A 25,427-nucleotide genomic window follows, 5' to 3' on the forward strand; every position below is an offset into this window, starting at 1 on the left:
GTTTGTGGCTGTTGTAGGAAGAAAGTGGCTGACAAATGTTTAACCTGCCAAGAAAAAAATGGCATACTGAAATTAGTGCTCTGACCTTGAAATTTTTGTGTCCACTGCAGGCTATTAATCCCAGCCTTCATTGTCATTAAAGCCCTGAAAATTTCAGTTACCCCAATGTCTATCCTTTAAAATTGCAGCATAGATCACTAGATTTCAATGAGATTTACCATTGACTCAAAAACTTATTGTACTAGATCAAAGCTTTTGAATTTTACGGCTGAGAAATACAAATGTTGTTCAAGTGCTTTGGTTTTCATTGATGTCCCAAAGTGCAGAATTTTCTCTTTTTGTAAAAAATGACATACTGATTGGAAACTTAGATTCAGCTCCCAGTCATTCTCACTGCTGCCAGTGAGGCCATGTGATAGGTCTGTGCCACTTTGATGAGCTCAATTGAATACCACTTTTCTGCCCACTAGAGATGTAAAACTTGAGCACTAGAGTATCTACACATAATAATGTGAAATACAACATTCTCCCTTCGCAGGGTTTCTGCAAAGGTTAGTAGATGCTATATAAGCAAAGCTTGTACAGATGTGGTTACACATCACTGTGCCATTGCTGTGGTGACTGCTTCTCCAGTCACAGTTTCTCCTTTAATAAAACTTGAATTTCAAATTGTTTATTGCTCAATTTTTACATTGTTTCGGGCTCAAGTTTTCTTTCCAAGTAGCTGAGATAAATAACAACCTTAATGATCTTGATAGCTTTTCGGTAGTGACAACATGATAAAATTAATTTTTATGGTTTTTAGTAACTATAAAAACACAAAACAAATTACATAACATCTGGAATATAGGATTTCTGCAATGAAAGGAAAATTGAAAAGAGCACCTCCAAGAGTGTAGATTTCAGTGATTTGAAAATTAACAAAAATTGATCATTTGGGATGAAAAAAATGAAAGTACAATTTAGCAGCAATAAAAGGAACATACATTTCTAGGCCTTAAGCTCTCTGAGTTATGGAGGGTGGATGGAAGGGAAGGTGGACAGAGAAGGGTCTAGCATAGAAACAACCTAGGCCCTATGAATGTGGGTGACAGATATATCTCTGGGTCAGACTGTGGGGACACTGGCAGTGGGACTACGATTAAGCCCTGCTGCATGAACTGGCTTTTTGGAGCCCATTCTTTTGAATGAATACCTTGCTCAGCCTAATTATAGTAGAGAGGAATGGATGAATAGTGGATGGGGAGGGGTTAGAGAAAGGCAGAGGGAGTGGAAGGAGGGGAGGAAGTGGGAACTGGGAATGATACATAAAATGAAAAAAGACAGTTTGATTTTTATTTTTTTTATAAAATTCAAAAAAATGAAAATAAGAAACAAAAACAAAAGTTTTGAGATCTAAATGTTTTCTTATAAGAGGTTCATGAAAATAACATGATGAATTTTGGGTGTGTTTTCACTACTTTATTATAAAATTGAGGCATGTAAAACATGAGGACATCCATTATTAAGATATTTTCATTAGGCTATGGTGAGATGTTCAGCAGGATAAGGAGCCACCACTAAACCTGATGACCTGAGCTTGACATTAAGCATACTACACACCCGTGTGTGCACGTGAGTGCTCACACACACACATACACACACACACACACACACACATACACACACACACACACACACACACACACGATTGATGAGACATAGTCACAGAGAGATAGACACAGAGAAAAAGAAAAAAGAAACAGGGAGACAGACCCACAGAAAGATGAAAGTAAGAAAAATTAAAGTGAAAATTCGTTTATCTCCTAAAATAATAAAAAAATTACTGAGTTATTCAGTGGAACTTTATAATTTTTGTGTGCGAGGTTCTGATGACGTTAGTTGTAATGAAAAGCCAGGGTTCTCCTGTGACAGACATCTGTTGCTCTCTCCTTGCACTTAGAAAAAAAATTCAGTTTTGCCCTGAAAAATTAAAGGAGCTAGAAAGCTTGGATCTCGAGGACTTTGCTTCTCGTCCTAGGTTATCTCTGACTGTGATGTAATAAACAAGCAAGTTTTGTAATGACTGTGAACTGGAACAACAGAAAATTTCCTTATTAGGTGTGGTATTTGAATGAATAAACAATATTCACACAGAAAGGAGGAAATGGTATACTATGGATCACTTCATAAAACAAATAAACCCATACAAAATTTATAATGGAAGCCTGTTAGTAATAATGATGCCATATGTCAAATAGAGTAGAGTGGCCATGCAGGGCATCTCAAGCTTAACTTCCCCACAGAAGTCCCTGTCTTAGAGAAGGACTTAAAATTCTCATACTCAGCTATGTTCTAGAGGAATAGAAAAAATGATTGTCTTCCCTCTGTTTTATAAAAGTTTTTTTTGTATAGTTTTGGCTATGGTTCCTCTTGCACAAAATTTTAGAGTTTTTATGTCCTATTGTCTCATAAAATGTAGTGGCAAAAATACAATAAATCACGTTGAAATATATGCATACAAATATACATGTCCATACATATCTCTATCTAAATGTATTTCTTTGTATCTATGTCTCTATCTATATTGCTAGACATGTCTATCTATCTATCTATTTATCTATCTATCTATCTATCTATCTATTAATTAATACAGAAAAGAAATTTGAATATCCCAGGAATTAATTAATAAAAATCACTACAGCCTTTAGTGATTTGTCTTTGCTATGCCTCTAATCAGAAAACAAGGACCAGAATTTAGATTTTTACCTTCAGTTTTCCTGTATTCTCCTTGTCTTTTCCCTATCATCACTGTAAATGGACAAGGGAGCTTATGAAATGAAATGATTCATGTGCTATAAAATTATTACTGTTTCAAATCACAGTGGCTGAGATACTCACTCTCGCTTTCAGCATCACCGTTCCAGATGAACTTGACTCCATATAATCACACCTGGACAGTTTCTTTTTCTATAAGTTTTGTATGTTACAGTCTGATCAACTTTCCTGTTCTAAAATCACTTGTCTCTTTTTTTGTCGGGACAGAGAGCACAATGGAAATACCGTTTCCTCAGGACACCTACGTAGATTCACATAGTGGAGGGTGGTATTCTAATATACTTCTGCTTTACAGTTTGTATGCGTGAATTTGTTTAGCTTTATTTATTCCCAGTACATGCTTGTCTCTTTTTTGTTTTAGCATTGTTTATTCAGTCAGTTCAGTCAGTTTACTCAGTCAGTTTTAAATACCCAAATAGGACAAGTTTATGCTGTTCCAGTCTGTACATAATACAAAAACTTGTGTTTATCAGGAAGCAGCTAGAAAAGATCAAGGAATAGAAGCCAAGCTTTTATTCTTCAAGTTTCATAACTTCTGGATCTGTACTGTGGTCATGTCTATCATAATTATGTCAAGAGTCATGATGAAAAGGAAAAGTATATCATTGCCAGTTATTGTCATAGGAGGAAGATCAGAATGTGAATCAGGGCAAATCTCATGAATGGACAAACAAAGTACTATACACTGTTTTAAGATTTAAGTAGAGCTGCTTTCTATCCTTTATTCCTTGTCAGGGTGAATTGTAAACAGAAAGTTTATATCAAACCCCAACACTGATTTCATTGGCATTATGATAGTCTCAGCAGCTTCAGTGCAAATTGACTCCCTATGCTGAGGACCCACACCTCTTCCTGTCCTGACCCATCTCTTTGCAAATAAGAAGTATGTGGATGAGACACTGCCTAGTCTCAGAGGCCAGTCAGCGTAAGATAAAGAAACACAAACTATTATCAACTTCTGATCAATGAGAAAAACATATTTCTGCTATTTTAGGTTTCCCAGGATTCAAAATAAACTCATGATGATCCTAAATGGAGAAAGGATAAATAAAATACTTTAAGTCACATCATAAAACTTACCCTTTTTTTTGAGAGATAAAGACATTGTTTCCAATACTTTGCTCATAGTTTACTCTTCTTCATTTCTGATTTACTCTGATGACAAGTCATATACAAGATTATCAGCATCATGCAAATTGGAGTACTGAGAATTTCCAGACAAAACTGTATTTTAGATTCATTCACTGTTTCTTTCTGCTGTAGAAACTGAAGAGAAAAGAAAAAGTCCACAGGCACTCCTTCAGAATGCCTGAGTTTGACAATCTGAAAGAGATTGAAATAATCTCTCTAGAAAAGAAATTCACTATTATCAACTTTACTATATAGAAATATTTGTAAAGTCAAAATCAACCTTACAGTGAAAAATTCACTGAAAGTATAAGAGAAATGAACATCATTTTTTTCCACAAAATATTTATAGGAATAAGGTATTTGATAACATGTACAAATGCACAACCTAGAGGGACCAAGACCATGTTCCTTTCTATTCACTCCTGAAGGATTTGCTAAATGAGCTATTAAACAGACTTAGCATACTATCATAGCAACTACACAGCCAATTATTTCTGGGAAATATTGTCACAGACATATTCTGGTCCCTACCCCTACCTCCTTATTCTAAGGGACACTTGTCTCATAATTTACTGAATATTCTTTCGAATGATACTCTCAAAGTCACATTGAAGCTTAGTACATAAAAAATGCAGTAAGCTTTTTGAATGGGTAGGAAACTCTAAGCCCAATTTAAGTTTGAATATCAATAGATATAATGAAATTGAGATCAGTATATTAAAGTAATTCAAACTCAAAAAGAAAAATAAACATATTCTTTATGTGTATCATTTAGTTTCATTAATATTAATATATTAAGCTTATATTTACAAATGTACCTGTGACATGAAGCTAGAAGTTGACCTAAAGGATAGGAAGACAGGTAAAGGGCATATATCTGAAACAGAGTATGATGGACTATATCTAACCTGACTAAAGAAGAAAAGACATATGAATCCAGGAAGGGAACATTAAGAAAAGGCGGGGGGGAGAGAATAAAGCAACTGAGAGAGAAATAAGAACAAACTATACAAGCATTCATGTTTGAAGAAAATTACCAAGAAACATTTCAATAAAATAAATAAGACCAAATACAAATAATCTTAAAAATTCTAAAAAGAATTTCTTAGCACTATGTCATCAGATGGTGAATCGATTCATTTCTTAACTCTATCAAGGCTATCTAATATGACATGATTTACTCAAATATGTGGTCTTTGTGCCTTGAAACTAATAAATGTTTACTGGAAAGGTATCAAATCTACTATTTCCCATTCTGTTTTTCCACAGATTGAATATTTTGGTTAGATATACATGATATAATTTAACTAAGATTGTCACAATGCAATATTCTTTTACACATATTATTAAAATTTATAGCATATTGAAAAAAGTATTTTTCTGAAAATATCAATTTTGTTTATAAATCACAGTGACCTTGTAAATAGCAAAATGAAATTACATTTAAGATTATGAAATAAAGTGGGACTTTATTACATATTGTGGTAACCATTCAACCAACCCACAAAATTTTAATATGTATGTTATTGATTAAGTTCACAAATGCAGCATAAACAAAAGTCACACCTTTTAATATTCCCAACAGTTTTAAAAGTTTGTACTCCTACTAATAATGGAGGAGCATTCCCCTTGTTACATATCTTCAGCAGCAAGAACTATCTCTCCTGTTACTGTTCTGAGATACTCTGACAGATGTAAGATGGAATCTCTAAGTCATTTTGATTTGCAGTTCTCTAATGGTTGAGGATGTTGAACATTTCTTTATGGCTTTCTCAGCTATTTGTGTTTCCTTTATAGAGAGTTCTCTGTTTACATCTGCAGCCCATTTTTAATTGATTTATTTTGTGTTTTCTATATCTAGCTTCCTGAGTTCGTGTATTTTAGATATTAGTCATCTATCAGCTGAGGAATGGGAAATATTTTTTTGGATTCTGAGGGTGTCACTTTGTCCAAGTAATGGAGTTCTTTACCTTAAAGAAGCTTCTTCAGTTTAACGAGGCCCCATTTATTAATTGTTGATATTAGTGCCAATGTTATATGTTTCTTTCAGGAGGTTGTCTCCTATGCCACCAGATTCAAGGCTATTTCCAACTTTCTCTTTTATCAGCTTCAGTGTGTCTGGTTTTATATTGAGTTATCTGACCCACTTGGACTTGAATTTTGAGGAGGGTGATAATTATGGATCAATTTGCATTCTGTTAATTACTGAAATCCAGTTTGTGCAGGACCATTTAAAGAAGATGCTGTCTTTTTTTCCATTGTGTATTTCTGGACTCTCTCTCTCTCTCTCTCCACGTGTGTGTGTGTGTGTGTGTGTGTGTGTGTGTGTGTGTATGTATATGTATATATACATATATATATATATATATATGCCAGTACCATGTGATACTTTTAATAATATTACTGTACTATAACTAGAAGTCAGGAATGGTTAAACTTCTGACAGTTGTTTTTTGTTGTTGTTGTTGTTCAGACTTGTTTTAGTTATCTTTTTTATTTTATACATGAAGATAAGAATTGTCCTTTCAAAGTTTTTTAAGAAGTGTGGTAAAATTTTGATAGAGATTGCATTGAATCTGTATACTGCTTTTTTTTTTTTTTACTATTTGGATTGTTTAGAAGTGTGCTATATAATATCTAGGTTTCACAGTAACATTTCTATTTAATTTTATTTTGGTCAAAGAGTCACTTACACCATATGAATCTTGTCTCATGACTCAGTCTTTGCTGCTTCATGGCAAGTCTTCTGAGAGCTTTTGGAACAGGTATTGCTCACAGATGAAAGTTATTGAGACAGCTCGGTTAAGTAGCAGGTATTTACAAATCTTTTACTTTGTTACTTTTTTGGTGTGTTTTTACTGTTTACTGTGTAGAAATCTGAACCTATACCTACCAATTTGTTTACCATTAAAATTCAATGTTATTGGTTCATAAATTTAAAAACTCTGCTATTATTATTTTAAACATTTATAGATAGATCATGCAGATTATTTGAGTCTTTTACTACTCCTGTGCTTATAAAATTCTTATTGTTTTCTTTCTCATGTGTACATGGACACGGTGTGTAAGGTAAGGGTGTATGCATCTTTTAAATTGTGTGGATGAAAGAAGTATATAAGAAAAAAATATATTACTATTCCAAAAATAATGTAGTTTCCAGCTGCCTTAATAAGTTATTTTATATACATATATATGTATCTGTGTAATGTATTGCCTATATTATATATGCATCTATACACTATACATATATGAGTACAATGTATACATACATGCCTTATACTTATGTGAGTATAATATATACATATACATGCACAATGTATTTATACATATGTGTTTATATATACAGAATAATAAATGTTTATCTTAATTTTCCATAGAATACAATTTAATTTAAATTTATATTTTATATTTATTTTTTTCCTTCCTCTACTCCTTCCAGAACTCCTTACCTGCCTACCCAATCAATTTTTTGTTCTCTCCCTCTGGGATGGTTAGGATGAAGGAGGGGTGGATGTGGGAGCAGGGAAGTATATATCTTAATTAAGGGAGCCATTTTAGGGTTGGCACGAGACTTGACTCTAGAGGGGTTCCCAGGTGTCCCAGGAGATGTCCCCAGCTTGTTCCTTGAGCTTCAGAGGAAAGGGTTCCTGAACTGGCCTTCTCCTATAGCCACACGGATGAATATCTTGCATATTACCATAGAACCATCTTCTGGCGATGGATGGAGATAGAGACAGAGACCCACATTGGAGCACTGGAGTGAGCTCTCAAGGTCCTAATAAGGAGCAGAAGGAGGGAGAACATGAGCAAGGATGTCAGGACCGTGAGGGGTGTGTTCACCCACTGAAACGGTGGGACTGATCTAATGGAAGATCAACAAGGCCAGTTGGAATGGGACTGATGGAGCATGTGATTGAGCTGGACTCTGAATGTGGCTGATGGTGGAGGATGACTGACAAATGAAGGCCAGTGGCGCTGGGCTTTGAAGCTACTGCATGGACATGCTTTGCATGAGCCTTGTCTGTTTGGATGCTCACCTTCCTGGACCTGGGGAGAATGGGGAGGATCTTGGATTTTCCATAGGGTAGGGAACCCTGACTGTTCTTTGGCCTGGAGAATTCGGGTGAGGAGAAGTGGGGGGAGGGGAGGGGAGGGAAGTGGGAGGAGGAGAGGAGGTGGAAATTTTTAGTAAAAATAAATAAATAAATTTTTAAAAAAGGAGACAGTTGGAAAATTTTGGAGGGGAGTTGGAAGAGGTGAGTATGATCAAAATAATTGAATATGTACATGAAATCTCAAGGGGAAATATAAATATATATTTCAAAAGAAAAAATCAGAGTATACAAGTGAAAAGAATTAAAAATGAAAAAACAAGGTGTCCATAAAAAAAGTGTGCCATCGGATTAGGACATACCATCAACAGTGAGCCAACACTGGATGCTTAACATTAAAACTGTAACAATTATAGACACAGACACAGAGACACAGACATAGAAACACACACACACACACACACACACACACACACACACACACACACACACACACACATGACTCCTTTCATCATCTGCTACTTTCCAAAATATATTTTGATCATCTCAGTTGTAAGGAGCCATCAGGAAATCGCCATTATAATATGGCGCAGGTGGTCCTGCAGCTTGGAGGTAAACAGATCCTTTTGATGTTTGGCCTGCATTTGCATAACTGAGCCTTGTTCCCTAGCCCGAAGCCCCAGGCTTCAGTGGAATGGTATTCACCAATCAGGACAGTATCCGAGCCTCTCCACTCTAGAAAAGCAGCTGCCACTTGACTTTTGTTCCCTCTCGCTCCATGCTATCCCTTCAACCGAAAGGCTCCAATAAAGTGTGATTTGGGAAGAATCCTCGATTTTATGGTCATTCTTGCTTGCTGGTCAAGCAGCGCACCACACTCAGTAATCATTGGAGTGGTAGTGCATAATAATTTTAATATTCATTTCTCCTCTTTTTATTATTTTTCCATCTTTACTGTTTTTTATGTAATGATTTTATTGAGCTATACACTTTTCTCTCCTCCCCTTCCTTTCCTTCTCCATGCTCCCAATTTCCTCAAATCTTTTCTTTTTCTACTTTCCGTGTAGATTAGATCTATTGTGTCTCTCTTAGAGTCCTCATTGTTGCCTAGGTTTTTGGGATGGTGAATTGTACGCTGGTTTTCTTCATTTATGTCTAAAAACCACTTATGAGTGAGTACATATGATAATAGTCTTTCTGGGTCTGGATTACCAAACTCAATATGTTGTTTTCTAGCACCATTCATTTGCCTGCAAATCTCAAGATGCCATTATTTTTTTCTGCTGTGTAGTACTCCATTGTATAAATGTACCACATTTTCCTTATTCATTAGGTTGTTTCCACATTCTGGCTATGACAAACAATGCTGCTATGAATATAGTTGAGCACATGTCCTTGTGTTACAATTGAGCATCCTTTGGGTATATACCCAAAAATTGTATTGCTGGGTCTTGAGGAAGGTTGTTTACTAATTTTCTGAGAAATTGCTATACTGATATCTAAAGAGGCTGTACCAGCTTGCACTACCACCAGCAATGCAGGAGTGTTCTCTTTACCCCACATCCTCTCTAGCATAAGTTGTCATCAGTGTTTTTGATCTTGGCCATTCTTCCAGGTGTAAGATGGAATCTCAGAGCTATTTTGATTTACATTTCTCTGATGGCTGAAGATGTTGAACATTTTCTTAAGTGTCTTTCAATCATTTTATATTCCTTTGTTGAGGGTTCTCTGTTTAGGTCTGTACTCCATCTTTATATTGGATCATGTGTTTCTTTTTATCTCTTAACACAAAAAGAAAAATCAATGGGTGAAGTTCGTTGCTGTTCTGTGACAGCTGATCAGAAATATCCAGATCCAAATTACAGAACTCATAAGAGACTGTCATGTGTCCGTGTTTCCTTCTCTGATTCTTCTTGATAGCATTCTGAAGTCTCTCTCTCTCTCTCTCTCTCTCTCTCTCTCTCTCACACACACACACACACACACACACACACACACACACACATCTTGATCTCTCATTGCCAAAATCAAGAACTCCTCCAAAAGAAACTCAATGTTCCTTCAGTGATTCTCAAGTGTTCTTTATGTTCTTCAGAGAATATTATTCGAACAAGTGAAAAGTCCTTGAGGCTCTGTGAATCTCAACAATAATACTGGCCTCTTGAGACACAGTGCTCAGAGAGTAGTTACTACAAAAGAGGAAAGTAAATAGTAGCCCCAAATTCACAAGAAGCCTGAGAGAAGGGTAACAACTTGGACAACTGAGTAGTTCTGCACTGTAAACATTACTTAAGGAAAGCTCATGAAGGAAGAGGTAGCCCTGCATTCAAATTTATAGTATGATTTATTTTGTTTGTACTTGGTTCTTGTATACTTACAGAGCTAGCTGTATATTGGTGAATATATGTGAATGGTATTTTCAAAATATTCTCATTATTCTTCTGTAGATATAAGTATAAAGATTAAGTTTTCAAAATACAGGATTATTTCCTTCTATACTTAATGATACAGCAGTATGAACCAATAACTATTTAAATCTTATTCTCTCTATACAGCAGTGGAATTTTTCACATGGAAAAGATAAATGAATCTTGATAATTTTTAAGAATTTGCATTTGTTAGGCTATTTAATTGTCTTTTTATTTCAGGTATTTATGTCAAGCAAATCAGCAAAATGAACTACTGAGAAGGGCAGATGTGTTATAAAGAGTAATAAAAACTAATCTGAAGAGCATCTGGAATTTATGTGCAGGTAATTTTCAAACTACTGCTACTTTAGGTATTCAATGTCTATTTTGTTATGGGTAAGTTATTAACTATGGTGTTAACATAAGTAATTGAACCAATGGATTTAGGGTAGTGTTCTTATTTGTAAGTTATTCTAATTTCTAGTCATTGTATTTGCTTTTCCTCTGGAACACATTAACTCCACAAATGAATCAAAAGATATCAACTATAAATTTGATCCAACAAACTTAAAGACATTGATATGTTTTGCAGAGGTTCTATTTCTTTCACACATTTTATTGTTAGTTAATGCTGTGATTAAATGGTAGACAAAGAATTATTCGGGAGATATTCCCAGAATGTGATAAATTTCAGACTTTCAATTGTTAATGTTAATAAAAACAGCTAAAATTAAATTTTTTGTTCAATGTTCTACATAATGATATATAAATCTTTCTTTTTTAAGGCTTAGATAGTTGAGAAATCATTATTAGTGAATTTGTAACATATGGAAACTGTGCATCAATACTCCTTGAATGATTTGCAATGAATAGTTCTACATGATTAATAAATTAGCAATTTAGATTTCACGTACAAATTCCTTCTAGATGCTATTTAACTTTTGCCTGCAGAGCCAGATGGAGAAGTATGTGGTTCCTTCCGTTCTAATACTTTAACATGAACTGTAGCTAGGTAATAGAAAATAATAACACTTATTATAATATATTAATATATTCATACACAGATATATAAAATAATCAATAATTGCTATAAATGCAAAAATAAGTCCTGAAATAGATACAAGCTAAGAGATATCTTTATCACACAGTTTGCACTTAGACTATGTACTCTCAACTTGCTGTTATGCATACATTCTATAGATTTTAAATTATCTGTGAGTTTCAATTACTTTCCCTAATGTGTTTACACACTCTAGAGTTTACTTAATGATAATATATTATTCTTAAGTGTAGGTGAGAAATGCAAGGAAATTTTCTATCTTTTCAAAATATCAACAGTGAATATTTAACTATATTTTGCCTTCTTAATTACCTTTAGAACATACCTCACATAGTATACTTTATTAACTTCAATAGCTGATTCTCATCTCTTTACACTTCTGATACCATATTTTATTAGAATATTTCATATCAATCAGATAATTCATATTTAAAAACTTCAAACTTACAAACATAATTTATATTTTAACAGATAAGACTATCTCAATACCACTAATAAGACAAAATATTAGGGATATTGGTAAAGAACTGTTTGAAGCATCAAATTTAGTTTCCAAATACTAAGGGAATTTTAAATGATTTATAAATTTTCTTCTGGGTTTTTTACAGCAGTATCTAATACTTGTTTATAATGCTGACATAGCTGTGATCACACTGGAAATCTTTTACTTGGATACTTTTCCCTTAGGTACTCAATTTTTCTAGCACAGACTAAATGTCAATGGAATGCCAGAGAAATATATCAGAATTCATTCTCATGGGTCTGTCTTCTAAGCAGAGCATACAAGTGTTTTCCTTCTTGTTCTTCTCATTCTGTTACCTCGCTATCTTGTGTGGGAATCTGCTGATCCTTATAACAATTAGATGGAGCATTCTGTTCAACCAACCAATGTACTATTTCCTGAGTCACCTATCATCCATGGACATCTGCTATACCTCCTGTGTGACACCCAAATTGATTGGAGATATGTTAGTGAGAAGAAAAACCATCTCATATGAGAACTGCATGCTGCAGGTCATTGCTATGCACTTCTTCGGAATGATTGAAGTCTTAATCCTGACAACCATGGCCTTCGACCGTTGTGTGGCCATCTGTAGACCTCTACACTACATGGTCATCATGAGCAGAACCAGGTGTCATGTCCTGATCTGGGCTTCCTGGGTTGGTGGAGCTGCCCATTCCTTTTCCCAGGTTTTTATGTTAATATGTTTACCCTTCTGTGGCCCCAATGAAATTGACAGCTACTATTGTGACATTTTCCCTTTGCTGAAAGTTGCCTGTGCTGACACCTATATCACCGGTGTCCTTGTGGTTGCCAATTCAGGAATTGTTGCCTTGGCAATATTTGTTCTTCTGTTTGGTTCATATGTGGTTATATTGTTCACATTAAGGAACCACTCAGCAGAAGGAAGACACAAAGCTCTTTCCACCTGTGGGTCCCACATCACTGTGGTTATTTTATTCTTTGGACCCTCCATCTTTGCTTATCTTAGACCTCCTACCACTTTCCCTGAAGACAAAATATTTGCTCTATTTTACACCATTATTGCTCCTATGTTCAACCCCCTCATCTACACTCTAAGAAATACAGAGATAAAGAATGCCATGAAGAAGGTTTGGTGTCAAAATACATTCTCAGGAGATAAAAAAATTAATTTGTATTATTCATAGAATATTAAAGGAAAATACTGCACAACTATTAAAATGGCCTTATCATCCAGGAGAGCAATTAATCTTTAAATTGTTCAAAGCTTTGCTCATTCATAAGTAGCAAATACAAAAATATGAAAACTAATTAGTAACAAATATTTCACTGTGCAACCTAGTAAGAAATTGTGTATTCAAATTAATTCAAGGTTAAAGAATGATAGTTGCATTGTATAACCAATTTCAGTGCTAATTTAAAATGTTACTAGTTATTCAATTTTATTAATTACATAATGATAAGGGTTTTTTTAGCACATTTTAGAAAAAGATGGAAATTGCCTTCAAAAAAGTAGGTTTAGTGATGAACTTTATATTCTGACAGGATTTGTAAATAATCCTTATATGGTGACCTTATGAAAGAAAACATTCTATTGTTCTATGACAAACTTTTTAAAAAACGAGAATTTGAGTGATTATAACACAAAATGTTTATCATGAATCACCTGAGAGCTGCTAGCCTGTCTTCCTCCTTATAAATATCATAGGTACTTCAAAGAGCCTTATGGATGGCCACAGTCATATGCACGTACAATGGGTTTATAAATATTTCTTAGGTTTAGGGTGAATTTTTGAACTGGTCTTTTCAACTCTCCCCAGCATCTGAAAACATCAAATGAGGAAATATAACTTTTCTTCTTCCCAATAAAACTAAATTAATTTAAAGCTCTAAGATTACACTACACATATGGGAAGTACTGGTCTCTTTTTCCACCCTTTGGATTTTTAACTTATTCCACTTATCTTAAAATTATATCTTCTTATATAAACATGAACCCTATTTTGTGGGAACATTTCTTGAGTGATAGGAGTCTGTTGTCTTAAAAAGATGCAAGATATTTTGATTTAAGTAGCTACTAGATTATACAGAGAGGGAGATAAATACAGAAGGATTAACAACATGTTGAAAAGTGTATGTAGAGAATTATTAAATATCAATGTGGAAATGCAGAAAACAGCATAAAGGAAGTGAAATAATGGACTCACAAAGGTGAAATATGAGATCACTTATTATAAATAAATTTTCCTTTACCATCATCCTGTCTGAATACATCATCTAAATTTTGCCTCCACTGTGTAGAGATTGATGCAATTAAAAGTTAAATAGAGGGCTGGGCAGTGTTGGCACATGCCTTTAATCCCAGCATTTGGAAGGCAGAGACAGGTAGATCTCTATGAGTTCGAGGCCAGCCTGATTTAGAAGAGCTAGTTCCAGGACAGGCTACAAAGCTACAGCAAAACCCTGTCTCAAAAAAGAAAAAACAAACAAATAAACAAACAAAACAAAACTAAATGTTAAATAGAGGTATCTGCTTTGATTTAGAGAGGAAACTTTTTTGACATAGATTCAAAATGTTGCCCATGGAGATAATAATGTGACATTTCCCAGAAACAAGTGACAACACAACAGGGAAATGATGCCTACTTAGTTATAAAATTTCACATCAAGAAAAATATCACTATAATATTTGGTAATTGCATAAAGTATTGATTAAGCATAAAGTTATTCACAACCTACCAAGAAATTTAAAACCAAAAATTGAAATATGAAAGATTCTGAGCCACTTGCTTTCTCTCTACTCCTCAGAGGTAAACATAGAGAAAAAACAAAACAAAACAAAATCTCAAACTCAAATAAAATGGGAATTAACTGTAGACAACCTAAGGAAGCATTAATTAGTCAAATGGAAACAACTATAAACTCATATGTTTGTTTTTAGTTATCTTGTTTATTGTTAACTGTGTTGATTACTATTCAATTATTGAATAATATTTACACACTAATTAAATAACTGAAGTGATTTATTTTCATAATTCAACAAACATTTAAAGATTCATACTTAGCATTACTGAAATGATATCAACAAAAACAAGTAGACTGGTCAGAAATGTTTTAAATATCCTTACTGGACTGAGTTCCTTTTTCATTGATTTATGTAATAATTGAGTTAATTGTTTTAAACTAGCTAGTGCTAAAAATGATGATTATAAATGTTCTTACCAGTACTCCTATCATCGAATGAAAGCTATTACATGAAAATAATAACACAGAGCCATGAGCGGTGGCTGGGATTCAAAAAGAAATATGTATAATTTTCTTAGTGTTTGTTGGAAGCATGTAAGACATACCTCTTTTGTATGATTAAAGTCATGAAAATAAAACACAGATCATGCTTCCAGCTACAAGGACATAAAAGTAAATTCTTGGGTCATTGCACCTCTGTTTTAAGTGATAGTAGTAATATATTTATTATACCTTGGGTATCTAGAAATGTAACTTGCATTTCTTTATATTTTATTTTACTATTTAAATATATATATATATATATATAACCACAACAAATCATTTTATTTCTCATGATTTAGTATGCACTTTGGTAAAATTGGTTTGCAAGCGCTTTTTAGTGCTGCTGCATTTAAAGTATTAATTCCTTTATGATCTTAGAAACATGGAGCATGGGAAGGATTGAGTAACAAGGTGTAGTTGTACCTACTGATGCTTTAATGTTATCAATAGCCTTTAAAATTTGAAGATTTCTATCATTGTTTACTTTGTGTTGCTATGATAAAACACCATGACAAAATCTAAACTTGAAAAGAAAGGTTTTATTACATCTTACAGAATAGAGCCCATCATTGAGGGAACAAGGAAATGAACTCAGAAAGGGCACACAGAAACTGAAGCAGAAACCATCGAAAGGTATTGTTTACTGGCTCATTTTTCGAGGCCTTTATGGCTTGTTATTTTATACATGGCCACCTTTGTAGGGATTTCCATGCCTCTGTGAGTGAGAAGAATGCCTTCCCATCAATCGCTATTCAAGAGGATGTTTCATGGTCATGATTACAGGGCAATGTGGTAAAAATAACTACACAACTGGGATTCCCAGGTGACCAGTTTATAACAATTTTTCAAAAAATAATCAGCACAGTAGCATTTTATTTATCGTTGCAAGATGTTATAGCATGAAATGTAACACCATTAATGAAAACCCAGAGACATATATTGAGGTTCAACTTGAAGACCAGAAAAGCAAAGCGGTCAAACATTTGCTATTGCCTCAACCTCAGTCTAAAAATCATAATTCTGCTTCCAGGAATCCTCAGAATGAGACTGCCTGAGAGGTGTCTCTTCCTGTCTTTGATTCCTCTCTAGTGCTGTGATTAAAGGTGTATACCACTACTGAGAAGTTTCTATGGCTAATTATTGTGACTCCTGGAATTAAAGGTGTGCATGTATGGCTTTCTGATCTCTACGACTGACCAGGGTGGTTGTTTACTCTCTGATCTTCAGGCAAGCTTTATTTATTAAAATATAATTGAAATATCAATACAATGAAAAATATATTTTAACATAGTTTTAATAAAAAGCTATGTAAAACTTAAGACAGCTGTTTTATGGCTACATATAAACATATATAGAATATGTATATACACCCTCACACACACATACACACACGCACAAAAACACATATATAAATATGTATATAATTTTTGAAATTATGCTTTCTGGTTGAAAATGCTACTCCTAAAACTATAGACTTTCTTGCAAAAACTCCGTTATCAGGAATAGAAAACCTCCATTTGAATTTTTGGTCATAGAGTACCTGAAACCCATGAGAGTATATGGTACTTCTATTGTTTTATGGTGCTTTTTCAGAAAAAGAAGGTAAAACTAAATTTCCGAAGATATCTCATTCTTTGAACACATTATTTGAACAAACTGATATGTAAGTATGACATGAAAACCTCCTCACTAAGGACTAGCTCTTACAGTTTCAGAAGACATGCAATCTACTAGCAGTGAATAGGAAACTGAAATTCTTTTCTTCCATAATGTCTACAAAGCACAAATATTAACAGGTGACAAAATATTCTAAAAGCTGAAATAGTATCACATATATTTGGGGGGAACCAATGTTCCCTTAATTGAAATTACAATCCACTCCATAGCAGGAATTTATGTGTGACCTTGTAAATTTAGCCAACCACCCATGTATTATGAAGCCATGTAACCTAGATGAGACTTTATTACTAACCATATACTAAGCCAGAAAAAATGTCCATTGAATTCTAAATACTTGTCATTATATCCACAGATAAGTGCACCTCTCACCTCCTATCAAGGATATTTCTCTTTGCAGCAGACCAACATCATTGCAAAAACTTAAATTGTGAAATTATAGAGATCAGCAGACATTCAACTATCAGCCTCCAGTTAACATATTTATAGCAGAATCCCAACACTTAAATCTCATGAAAAGCACAAACATGGTGTGGAAAGGTGATAAGAGCCAGAGGACAAAGACAATGTGAGAAACTTTCTTCTTAAAACAAACAAGCAGGATAATAAATGGGAAGAGAGACAAGGGATTGGATCTGGGTTGAACTTGAGGGAAAAGTTGGATACAGTCAAGGTACATTGTATGAATTTCTTTTAAAGAATAATAAAATACATTACTTTTAAAGGAAGCTTATTTTATTGCCAGAAATCAGTCCTAATGATTAAGTAAATTTAAGAAAGCTTATGTGAAAATAATTCCCAAATTATTGATGAAGAGACCATGTAGAAATATAGTTTAAGAATGGATATGCTATCTATCCACTTACCTTTCCATAGACTAAGAAAATGGCCATACATGGCTTGCCTCATGGAATGGAAAAGAGACATTTACCTTCCTTTCAGAAACACTTGATAACTCCAAACTTTCTGTAGGGCATTCTTCATCTCCTTGTTTCTCAGTGTGTATATCAGAGGGTTAAACATTGGAGCTATTATGGTGTAGAAAAGAGCAAACACTTTATCTTCCGGAAATGTGGTAGCTGGTCTGATGTAAATGAATAGTGCAGGAGCAAAAAACAGGACGACAACGGTTAAGTGAGAACTGCAAGTAGACAGAGCTTTGTTTCGGCTCTCCACAGAGTATGCCCTTATGGTATACAGAATGAAAAAATAAGACAGTACCAAAACAACAAAAGTAACTAAAGCAATTAAGCCAGAGTTAGCAATGACTAAGAGACCTATTATGTGTGTGTTGGAACAGGCCAATTTCAACAAAGGGTACACATCACAGAAATAGTGATCTATCTCATTTGGGCCACAAAATGGTAAGAACAGAGTGAGCAGAAGCTGACTAGCTGAGTGCACAAATCCCCCAGTACAACAAGCCATGATGATCGCATTACACCTATGCCTGCTCATGATTATGGTATAATGCAGGGGCTTGCAAATGGCTACATATCGGTCATAGGCCATCCCTGTTAGAATAAAGATTTCAATTCCTCCAAATAAATGAGTTGTAAAGAGTTGTATCATACAATTATTATAGGAAATTAGTTTCCTTTCTGCCAGTAAGTCAGTCATTAATTTAGGGGTTACAGTGGATGTGTAGCAGAGATCAGAAAGTGACAGATAGTTGAGGAAGAAATACATGGGTTGGTGAAAGAGCTGAGTGTGTGTGATAGAAACCATTATGAGTACATTGCCCATCCAAATAGTAGTGTAGCAAAATAAAAAGAAAACAAAGCAAATGACTTCAGTGTTCTTATTTTGGGAAAGTCCCAAGAGAATAAAAACTGTGATGTTACTTCTTCTGTCCATGGTGCCATATAGAGAGAAAATGCAAGTCACCTGAAATGACATAATTGAAGAATTTATGTTTAGAAGTGTCTGCTAACAGTTTTATGATTAAATTCTTTCTGATGTGATAGCTAGGCCTAACTTCCTTCAGTCAAGTATATCAGATAATAAAAATCTGGGGTTCAGTTGCAATAGCTTTCAGGATTCTGTGAAAATATAACAGCTGGTTTCAAATAAATCTTAAATTAAATAGAGATTTAATTTAATTTCTATAATTGTCCATTATAATTGTACAGGTCCATATTTTCTGTGAATTATGGAAATCACAAATAACTATGGTTAAGAGGGTAAGATGTTTTAGTGTATTCCATGTTCTTTTTATTCTCTATAATGTGCTTTGACTTTTCAACAACTCCATGTGATTCTAAGTAGAATATAAAATATATCCTACTCTGATTCTGCTTATAGAACTCACAGAATAATATAGTGAATTTATTTGTAAACTCTACCAGCATTTTCATAAATTTTCATTTCAAATACATAAATTATTATTTAAGTATTAGGGAAAACATTTGGTACACTTAACTTTGAAAAACACAACAGTGTTCAAGATATTAAAATATTTTGAAGCTAGTGTTCTGCAGTCGAGTTCCCAATTTTGGTCCTTCACAAAAAATTGAGTTTAATTTTAACAAATAAAATTTATTAATAGTGTATCTCATTATCAGTCAATAAAAATCATAAAACCTTTGGCTACATGAACTATGAAAATTATAGTAGATAGGTTCCATATGTAGTGCTAGACTTTTTGAATCATGGACAAGGCTGACGGTGTGTACATTTAATTTTTAATACTTCCAAATAATACATCTTAAAATTAATTCTTGACAAAAAGTCTCAAAATATTAGCTTTAATGTGTATTTTCAGCTTTAATTTCTCATTCATATGTTAACTGCTATAAAATTGTTTCTATTCTTTGACAATTAATTAATACTGCCATTCACACTAATAATGATACTGATTATGAAATAAAGATTTTCATTTCCATAGTCAAATTTAAAGAATAGACTAAAAGTACAAAATTTTTAGAAGTAAGTTCTAATCTTTCTCCAAAACAGATAATAGTAATATTTTGCTATATAACAGGAAAATACATTTTAATTATTCTAAAACTAGGTTAGTAATATAAATGTTCATAAACATAATCTCACACTTTTGTGATTTGTACATCTGTAAGTTGCATAAATATTTTACACACACACACATTGTGTTATTAAAGTTTATAGAATTCCCATGCAGAAATAATCTGATGCTTTTCATTAATTCATTAGGCATTTATTAGAATATATTGTTGGAGGCTGAGTTCATTTGATTCAGAAGATTATTATAGTTGATGTTTAACTTTCTCCCTAAAATTTTGTTTTTTAATTTATAAAATATTTTTATTTATTAATATTTATAAATTAGAATATAGTTACAACAATTTCTCCCTTCTCTTATTTTCTCTCAACCCTTCTATAAGCCTCTCTTTGCTACCTTTCAAAATTGTGGCCTCTGTTTTCATTTTGATTCAACTGCTTCACAAAGTAGGCATATCGAGTTTAATTGCTACTGTATTAGTGTATTAAAACCTTACTTGTAAAAATTTAATTACTCCTTATAGTTAGATATCTCCTTGGTTACGAGTGCTAAATTAGTAGCTAACTTCATATATAACCCCGGTTAATTTAAATTTAAAAACAAATTATTTGTTTTAAAAAATTAAAGTTGAAATAACGACATACATCTTACTTTACTGTTAAAGACAGGTTCTGAGTATCAACTTTCATAATAGATGAAAAGGAATTTATTAAAAATGATTTTGAAGTAACAGCATTGTGTTAGTATTGATGTGTCACTTTAAAGGTTAAATAAAGTTAGCTATAATCTTCTACTGAAAGATACCTAAGCATGATAACACAACCAGCGTATAGCCATCTATATCTTGAGAGTTTTCTGTCCCCAGATCTTGAATTCATCACCACCTCTTTCTATGCCCTGTTCAAAGTCAAGAAAATGTAGAGATAAACTGAACATTAATTCTGTATTGCCAAACTTTGAATTTTGTATAAATGTTTGAATAAGTCAAGCAAACTGGTACGTTTTCTGAATTTCAATATTTGCTTCATAATCAATTATTTTAAATAGAAAGTCTTCAATTAGAAAATGAGACTATAAACTAATTTGAAGTCTGTACACAAACCACGGACTGAATCAGTTCTTAGATTCATAATTAAACCTGGAAAATCACAGGTGCACGGTTCTTATAAGGTTTTAGATAACAATTTCTCTTACTTTCTTAAGAATGATTAGTGATATTACATTCTTAATTATTAGCCATAAAGAAAAATAAGTGTTGAGGGGGAGAAATTTGAGCTTAAGTCTTAATGATGTCAGTTCTAAGATTCAGGACTTAGTCCATAAATTTCTTAGTCTATAAAATGAAGGAGCTACAATGAACATTCTTTAAGTATCTTTTCTACACAAATTACTAACGCAGAGGTAAATCTATTTTCAATATCACAAATTTATGAACGATAGAAGGTAGTGAAATTGCTTACTTTCACATGTCCTACTCTTACTTTAAATATGTTGCTTTCTTTATAATCATCTCTGTTCCCTTATTAGGGAATAAGTCATGTAACTTTAAATTATTTCCTTGTAATTTCCTACTTGAAGGCTTCAACTCAAATAACAATATTGATATTTTACCAAGCTTATGTATTAGAGAATTAAAAATTTAATAAATATATGTCAGATATCAAACTACCAAATCCATAATTATAGGACACTGTATAATTTAGAGAGAAAGAATTTGAGACACAAATATATTTTTTTGAAAACACCATAGAACCATTTTACTTCTTACTTCTAAGAATTTCAAATTCAGTTGTTAAAGAGCATTATTTGGGCAAATATTATTTCTTAAAGATACATTTTAATTTCATCTGAAGATAGTAGTTATGAAAGTTTATTGTTCACATATGCTCATTACCAACTCACCAGTTAGCAGCATCCTTTTATATCCAAAATGTCTGAGAAAAATCTGAAACAGAATTATACATGTTCTGTAAAATGATTGTTTCCCATTTATGACAAAATTTTATTGACTGATAGGAAATTTGCTGATTATGCAATTTGAGTTTCTTTCTCCTTCTTTATTATATGGGAAGGAAACTATAGTTATCCTCATGCTGAGAACTAGTCTCAAGCAGTTCATGCAGAACTTTTCATCATGTTCTCTGGGGAGGTGCTATGAGTTCAAGTGTGTTTTATGTATTTAACAATTCCAGAAGTGGAGTCCAGGGAAGTGTATGTGACAGGCAAGTGCTCTGATACAGAGAGATGCCTTGGTGTATTTTGTGTGCCAATACATTACTAGTCAATGGTGGAGAAAAATAGATAGTGAATACAGGAAATAATAGGCAGATCAGACCCAATGTAACTCATTGATAGATGGATTTTTACTCTAATTATCTAAAACAGATACACAGAAGATACCTAATTCTACAAACAATATAGATATTTGCATACAAAGATTAGTGTATCCTCCATAACGTATTCTAAATGTCACTTTACAAGAAATAAGCTTACATGTCATAACCATTGCCTATATCTTAAATATTAATACTATTCTCTAAAATAAAGGAATTAAGATATATAGAAAAATGCATGATTCTAGGATGAGTGTGTGTGTCAGAGGTAGATGAAGAGAGGTTTAAGACACTCTAAGCACTGAAAATGTGTTCATCAAAATAGATACGGAACAAAGAGCCCGATGGCATGACATGAAAATGCTCTAAATGACCAGATAGAACAATCAAAACAATTATAGTATTTCATTAAAATCTAAAGAATAAAGATATAGTTTATACTAATGAAGAAATAAATGGATAGATGAATAAAAGCTTTTAAAACTTTAGTTGTTTTACTAAAACAAAAATCTTTTTAAAATTTGTTTTATTTTTTTAAAAGAAAACAAACTGTCTTATTTCATTTTACATCTCAATCCCTGTTCCCACTTCCTCCCCTCTTCCCATTTTATTCACCTTATCACTTCCCACCCTACCACCAACCAATGCTCAGAGAGTATAAGGCATATTGCCTTGGGGTAGTTCTAAGGTCCACCCTACTATATCTAGGCTGAACAAGGTATTCATCCAGAGAATAGGTTCCCCAAAAGCCAGTACAAGCAGAAGGGATAAATACTGGTGCTGCTGCCAGTTGCCCCTCAGTCTGCCCCAGGCATCCACATGTCTCCCACATTCAGAGGGGCTAGTTTGGACTTATGTTGATTCCTTTCTTGTCCAACTGGAATTGGTGAGCTCCCATTTGCTCAGGTTAACTGTTTCAGTGGGTGTCCCCATCATGGTCTTGAACTCATTGCTCATATTTTCACTTTTTCCACCCTTCAACTGGACTTTGGGGGGGTGGGGTTCAGCCCAGTGCTCCATTGTGGGTTTATGTATCCGTTTCCATCAGTAGCTGAATGAAGGTTCTATGGTGACATTTAAGATAATTTTCAAACTGATTACAGGATAAGGCCAATTCAGGCACCTTCTCCAGTACTGCTTAGGATTTTAGCTAAGGGGTCATCCTTGTGGATTCCTCAAAATTTCTCTAGTGCCAGGTTTCTTGCTAGCCCCATAATGGCTTCCTCAATCAAAATATCTCTTTTCTTGCTTTCAACTCTGTCCTTCTCCATGTTGACTATCCTGTTCCCTCAAATTCTCCTCCCTCCTTCCTTCTCCCTTTCTCTTCCCTTCTGATCTCCCTTCTCTCACCACCCCCATGCTCTCAATTTTATCAGGCAATCTTTTCTATTTCACCTTTTCAGGTAGATCTATGTATGTTATTGTTTTTTTGTTTGTTTGGTTGGTTGGTTGGTTTTTTAGGGTTCACCTTTTTATTTAGCTTCTCTAGGATCATGAACTATAGGTTCATTATCTTTTGATTTACAGCTGGTATCCACTTATGAGTGAGTACATACCATGTTCAACTTTCTGGGTCTGTGTTACGTCACTCAGGATGGTTTCTTTATTTCCATCCATTTGCATGCAAATTTCAAGATGTCATTATTTTTACTGCTGAGTACTACTCAATTGTGTAAATGTGCCACATTTTCTTTATCCATTCTTTAGTAAAAGGCATCTAGGTTTTCCTAGGTTATGCCTATTACAAATAATGCTGCAATGGCCATAGTTGAACAAAATTAGATACCAGACAACAGAAAGTCTCTCGTGTTTCTGATAGGTAGGATCAACATAATAAAATGATAGTCCTACCAAAAGCAATCTGTAGAATCAACACAATTCCCATTAAACTCCCAACAGATTTCTTCACAGTCCTGGAAAGAACAATAATCACCTTCATATGGAAAAACAAAAAACCCAGAAGAGCCAAAGTAATTCTGTACATGAAGGAACTTCCAGAGGTATCTCTATCCCTGACATCAAACTTATTATAGAGCTACAGTAATGAAAACAACTTGATATTGGCAAAAAAGCAGAGATGTCGACCGATGGAATCAAATAAAGGCCTGGATATTAGTTCACACACTTATGAACACCTGATTTGACAAAGAAGCCAAAGTTATACAATGGAAAAAAGAAAGCATTTTCAACAAATGGTGCTTGTATAACTGGATGTCAACATGTAGAAGAATGAAAATATTTCCATATCTATCCCCATGTACAAAACTTAAGTCTCATTGGATTAAAGACCTTAATATAAATCCAACCACACTAAACCTGATAGAAGAGAAAGTGGGAAATATACTTCAATGCATGGACATAAGAGACCACTTTATCAATATAACCACAGTCATACAGACACTGAGAGCAACAATAAATAAATGGACCTCGTGAAACAGAGAAGCTTCTGTTAAAGCAAAGGACACAGTCAATAAAACAAAAAGGCAGCCTATTGAATGGGAAAAGATCCTCATCAATCCCACATCAGAGGATTGATCTCCAAAATGTATGAAGAACTCAAGAAATTAGACATTAAAGTACCATATAATCCAATTAAAAATGTGGTACAGAATTAAACAGAAAATTGTCAACAGAATAATCTCAAATGGCCAAAAGACACTGAAGGAAATATTCAACATTTTTAGATATCAGGGAAATGCAAATCTAAACAACTCTGAGATACCATCTTACACCAGTCAGAATGGCTGAGATCAAAAACAACAATGACAGCTAATGCTGGAATGGATATGGAGTAAGGGAAATACTCCTCCATTGTAGGTAGGAATGCAAACTTGTACAACCACTCTGGTAATTAGTACGGCAGTTTCTTAGAAAATTGGTAATCGACCTACCTCAGGACCCAGCAATAGCACTCTTCAGTATATACTCAAACCATGCTTAAGTACACTACAAGGACATATGTTCAATTATGTTCCTAGAAAAAAAACTTAAATAACAAATGTCTGAATTTAGAATAACGCGATTAAATCCATAATTATCAACCTATACAGAGCTCAATTCCAATTAGATCAACGACATAATATGAATCAGCTATACTCAACCTGATAGAAGAGAATGTTAGGGATAGACTTCAACTTTTTGGATCAAGAAAATACTTCTGAATATACCACTGTTTTGCAGCTAAACAATTGATAAATTGG

General features: G+C 33.7%; 2 protein-coding genes across 2 annotated transcripts; one reads left to right on the forward strand and one right to left on the reverse strand.

The window, feature by feature from the left end:
• The first annotated feature begins 12,188 nt into the window (after window positions 1–12,188).
• On the forward strand, window positions 12,189–13,139 carry LOC125399393 (olfactory receptor 4P4-like). The gene has a single exon (XM_048432835.3). It carries the CDS (start codon window positions 12,189–12,191, stop codon window positions 13,137–13,139), a length of 951 nt encoding a protein of 316 aa, XP_048288792.3.
• A 4,705-nt stretch (window positions 13,140–17,844) lies between these two features.
• Window positions 17,845–18,774, reverse strand: LOC125399495 (olfactory receptor 4P4). The gene has a single exon (XM_048432914.2). The coding sequence runs from the start codon at window positions 18,772–18,774 to the stop codon at window positions 17,845–17,847; it is 930 nt and encodes a 309-aa protein (XP_048288871.2).
• Between the last annotated feature and the right edge of the window lie 6,653 nt (window positions 18,775–25,427).

The sequence above is a fragment of the Myodes glareolus genome, chromosome 3, assembly GCF_982192425.1.
Source record: "Myodes glareolus chromosome 3, mMyoGla1.1, whole genome shotgun sequence".
Taxonomy (NCBI): domain Eukaryota; kingdom Metazoa; phylum Chordata; class Mammalia; order Rodentia; family Cricetidae; genus Myodes; species Myodes glareolus.

Bases quoted from the DNA above. Each gene is read 5' to 3' on its own strand.
- LOC125399393 (XM_048432835.3), top strand. From the start codon at position 12,189: ATGGAATGCCAGAGAAATATATCAGAATTCATTCTCATGGGTCTGTCT.
- LOC125399495 (XM_048432914.2), bottom strand. From the start codon at position 18,774: ATGGACAGAAGAAGTAACATCACAGTTTTTATTCTCTTGGGACTTTCC.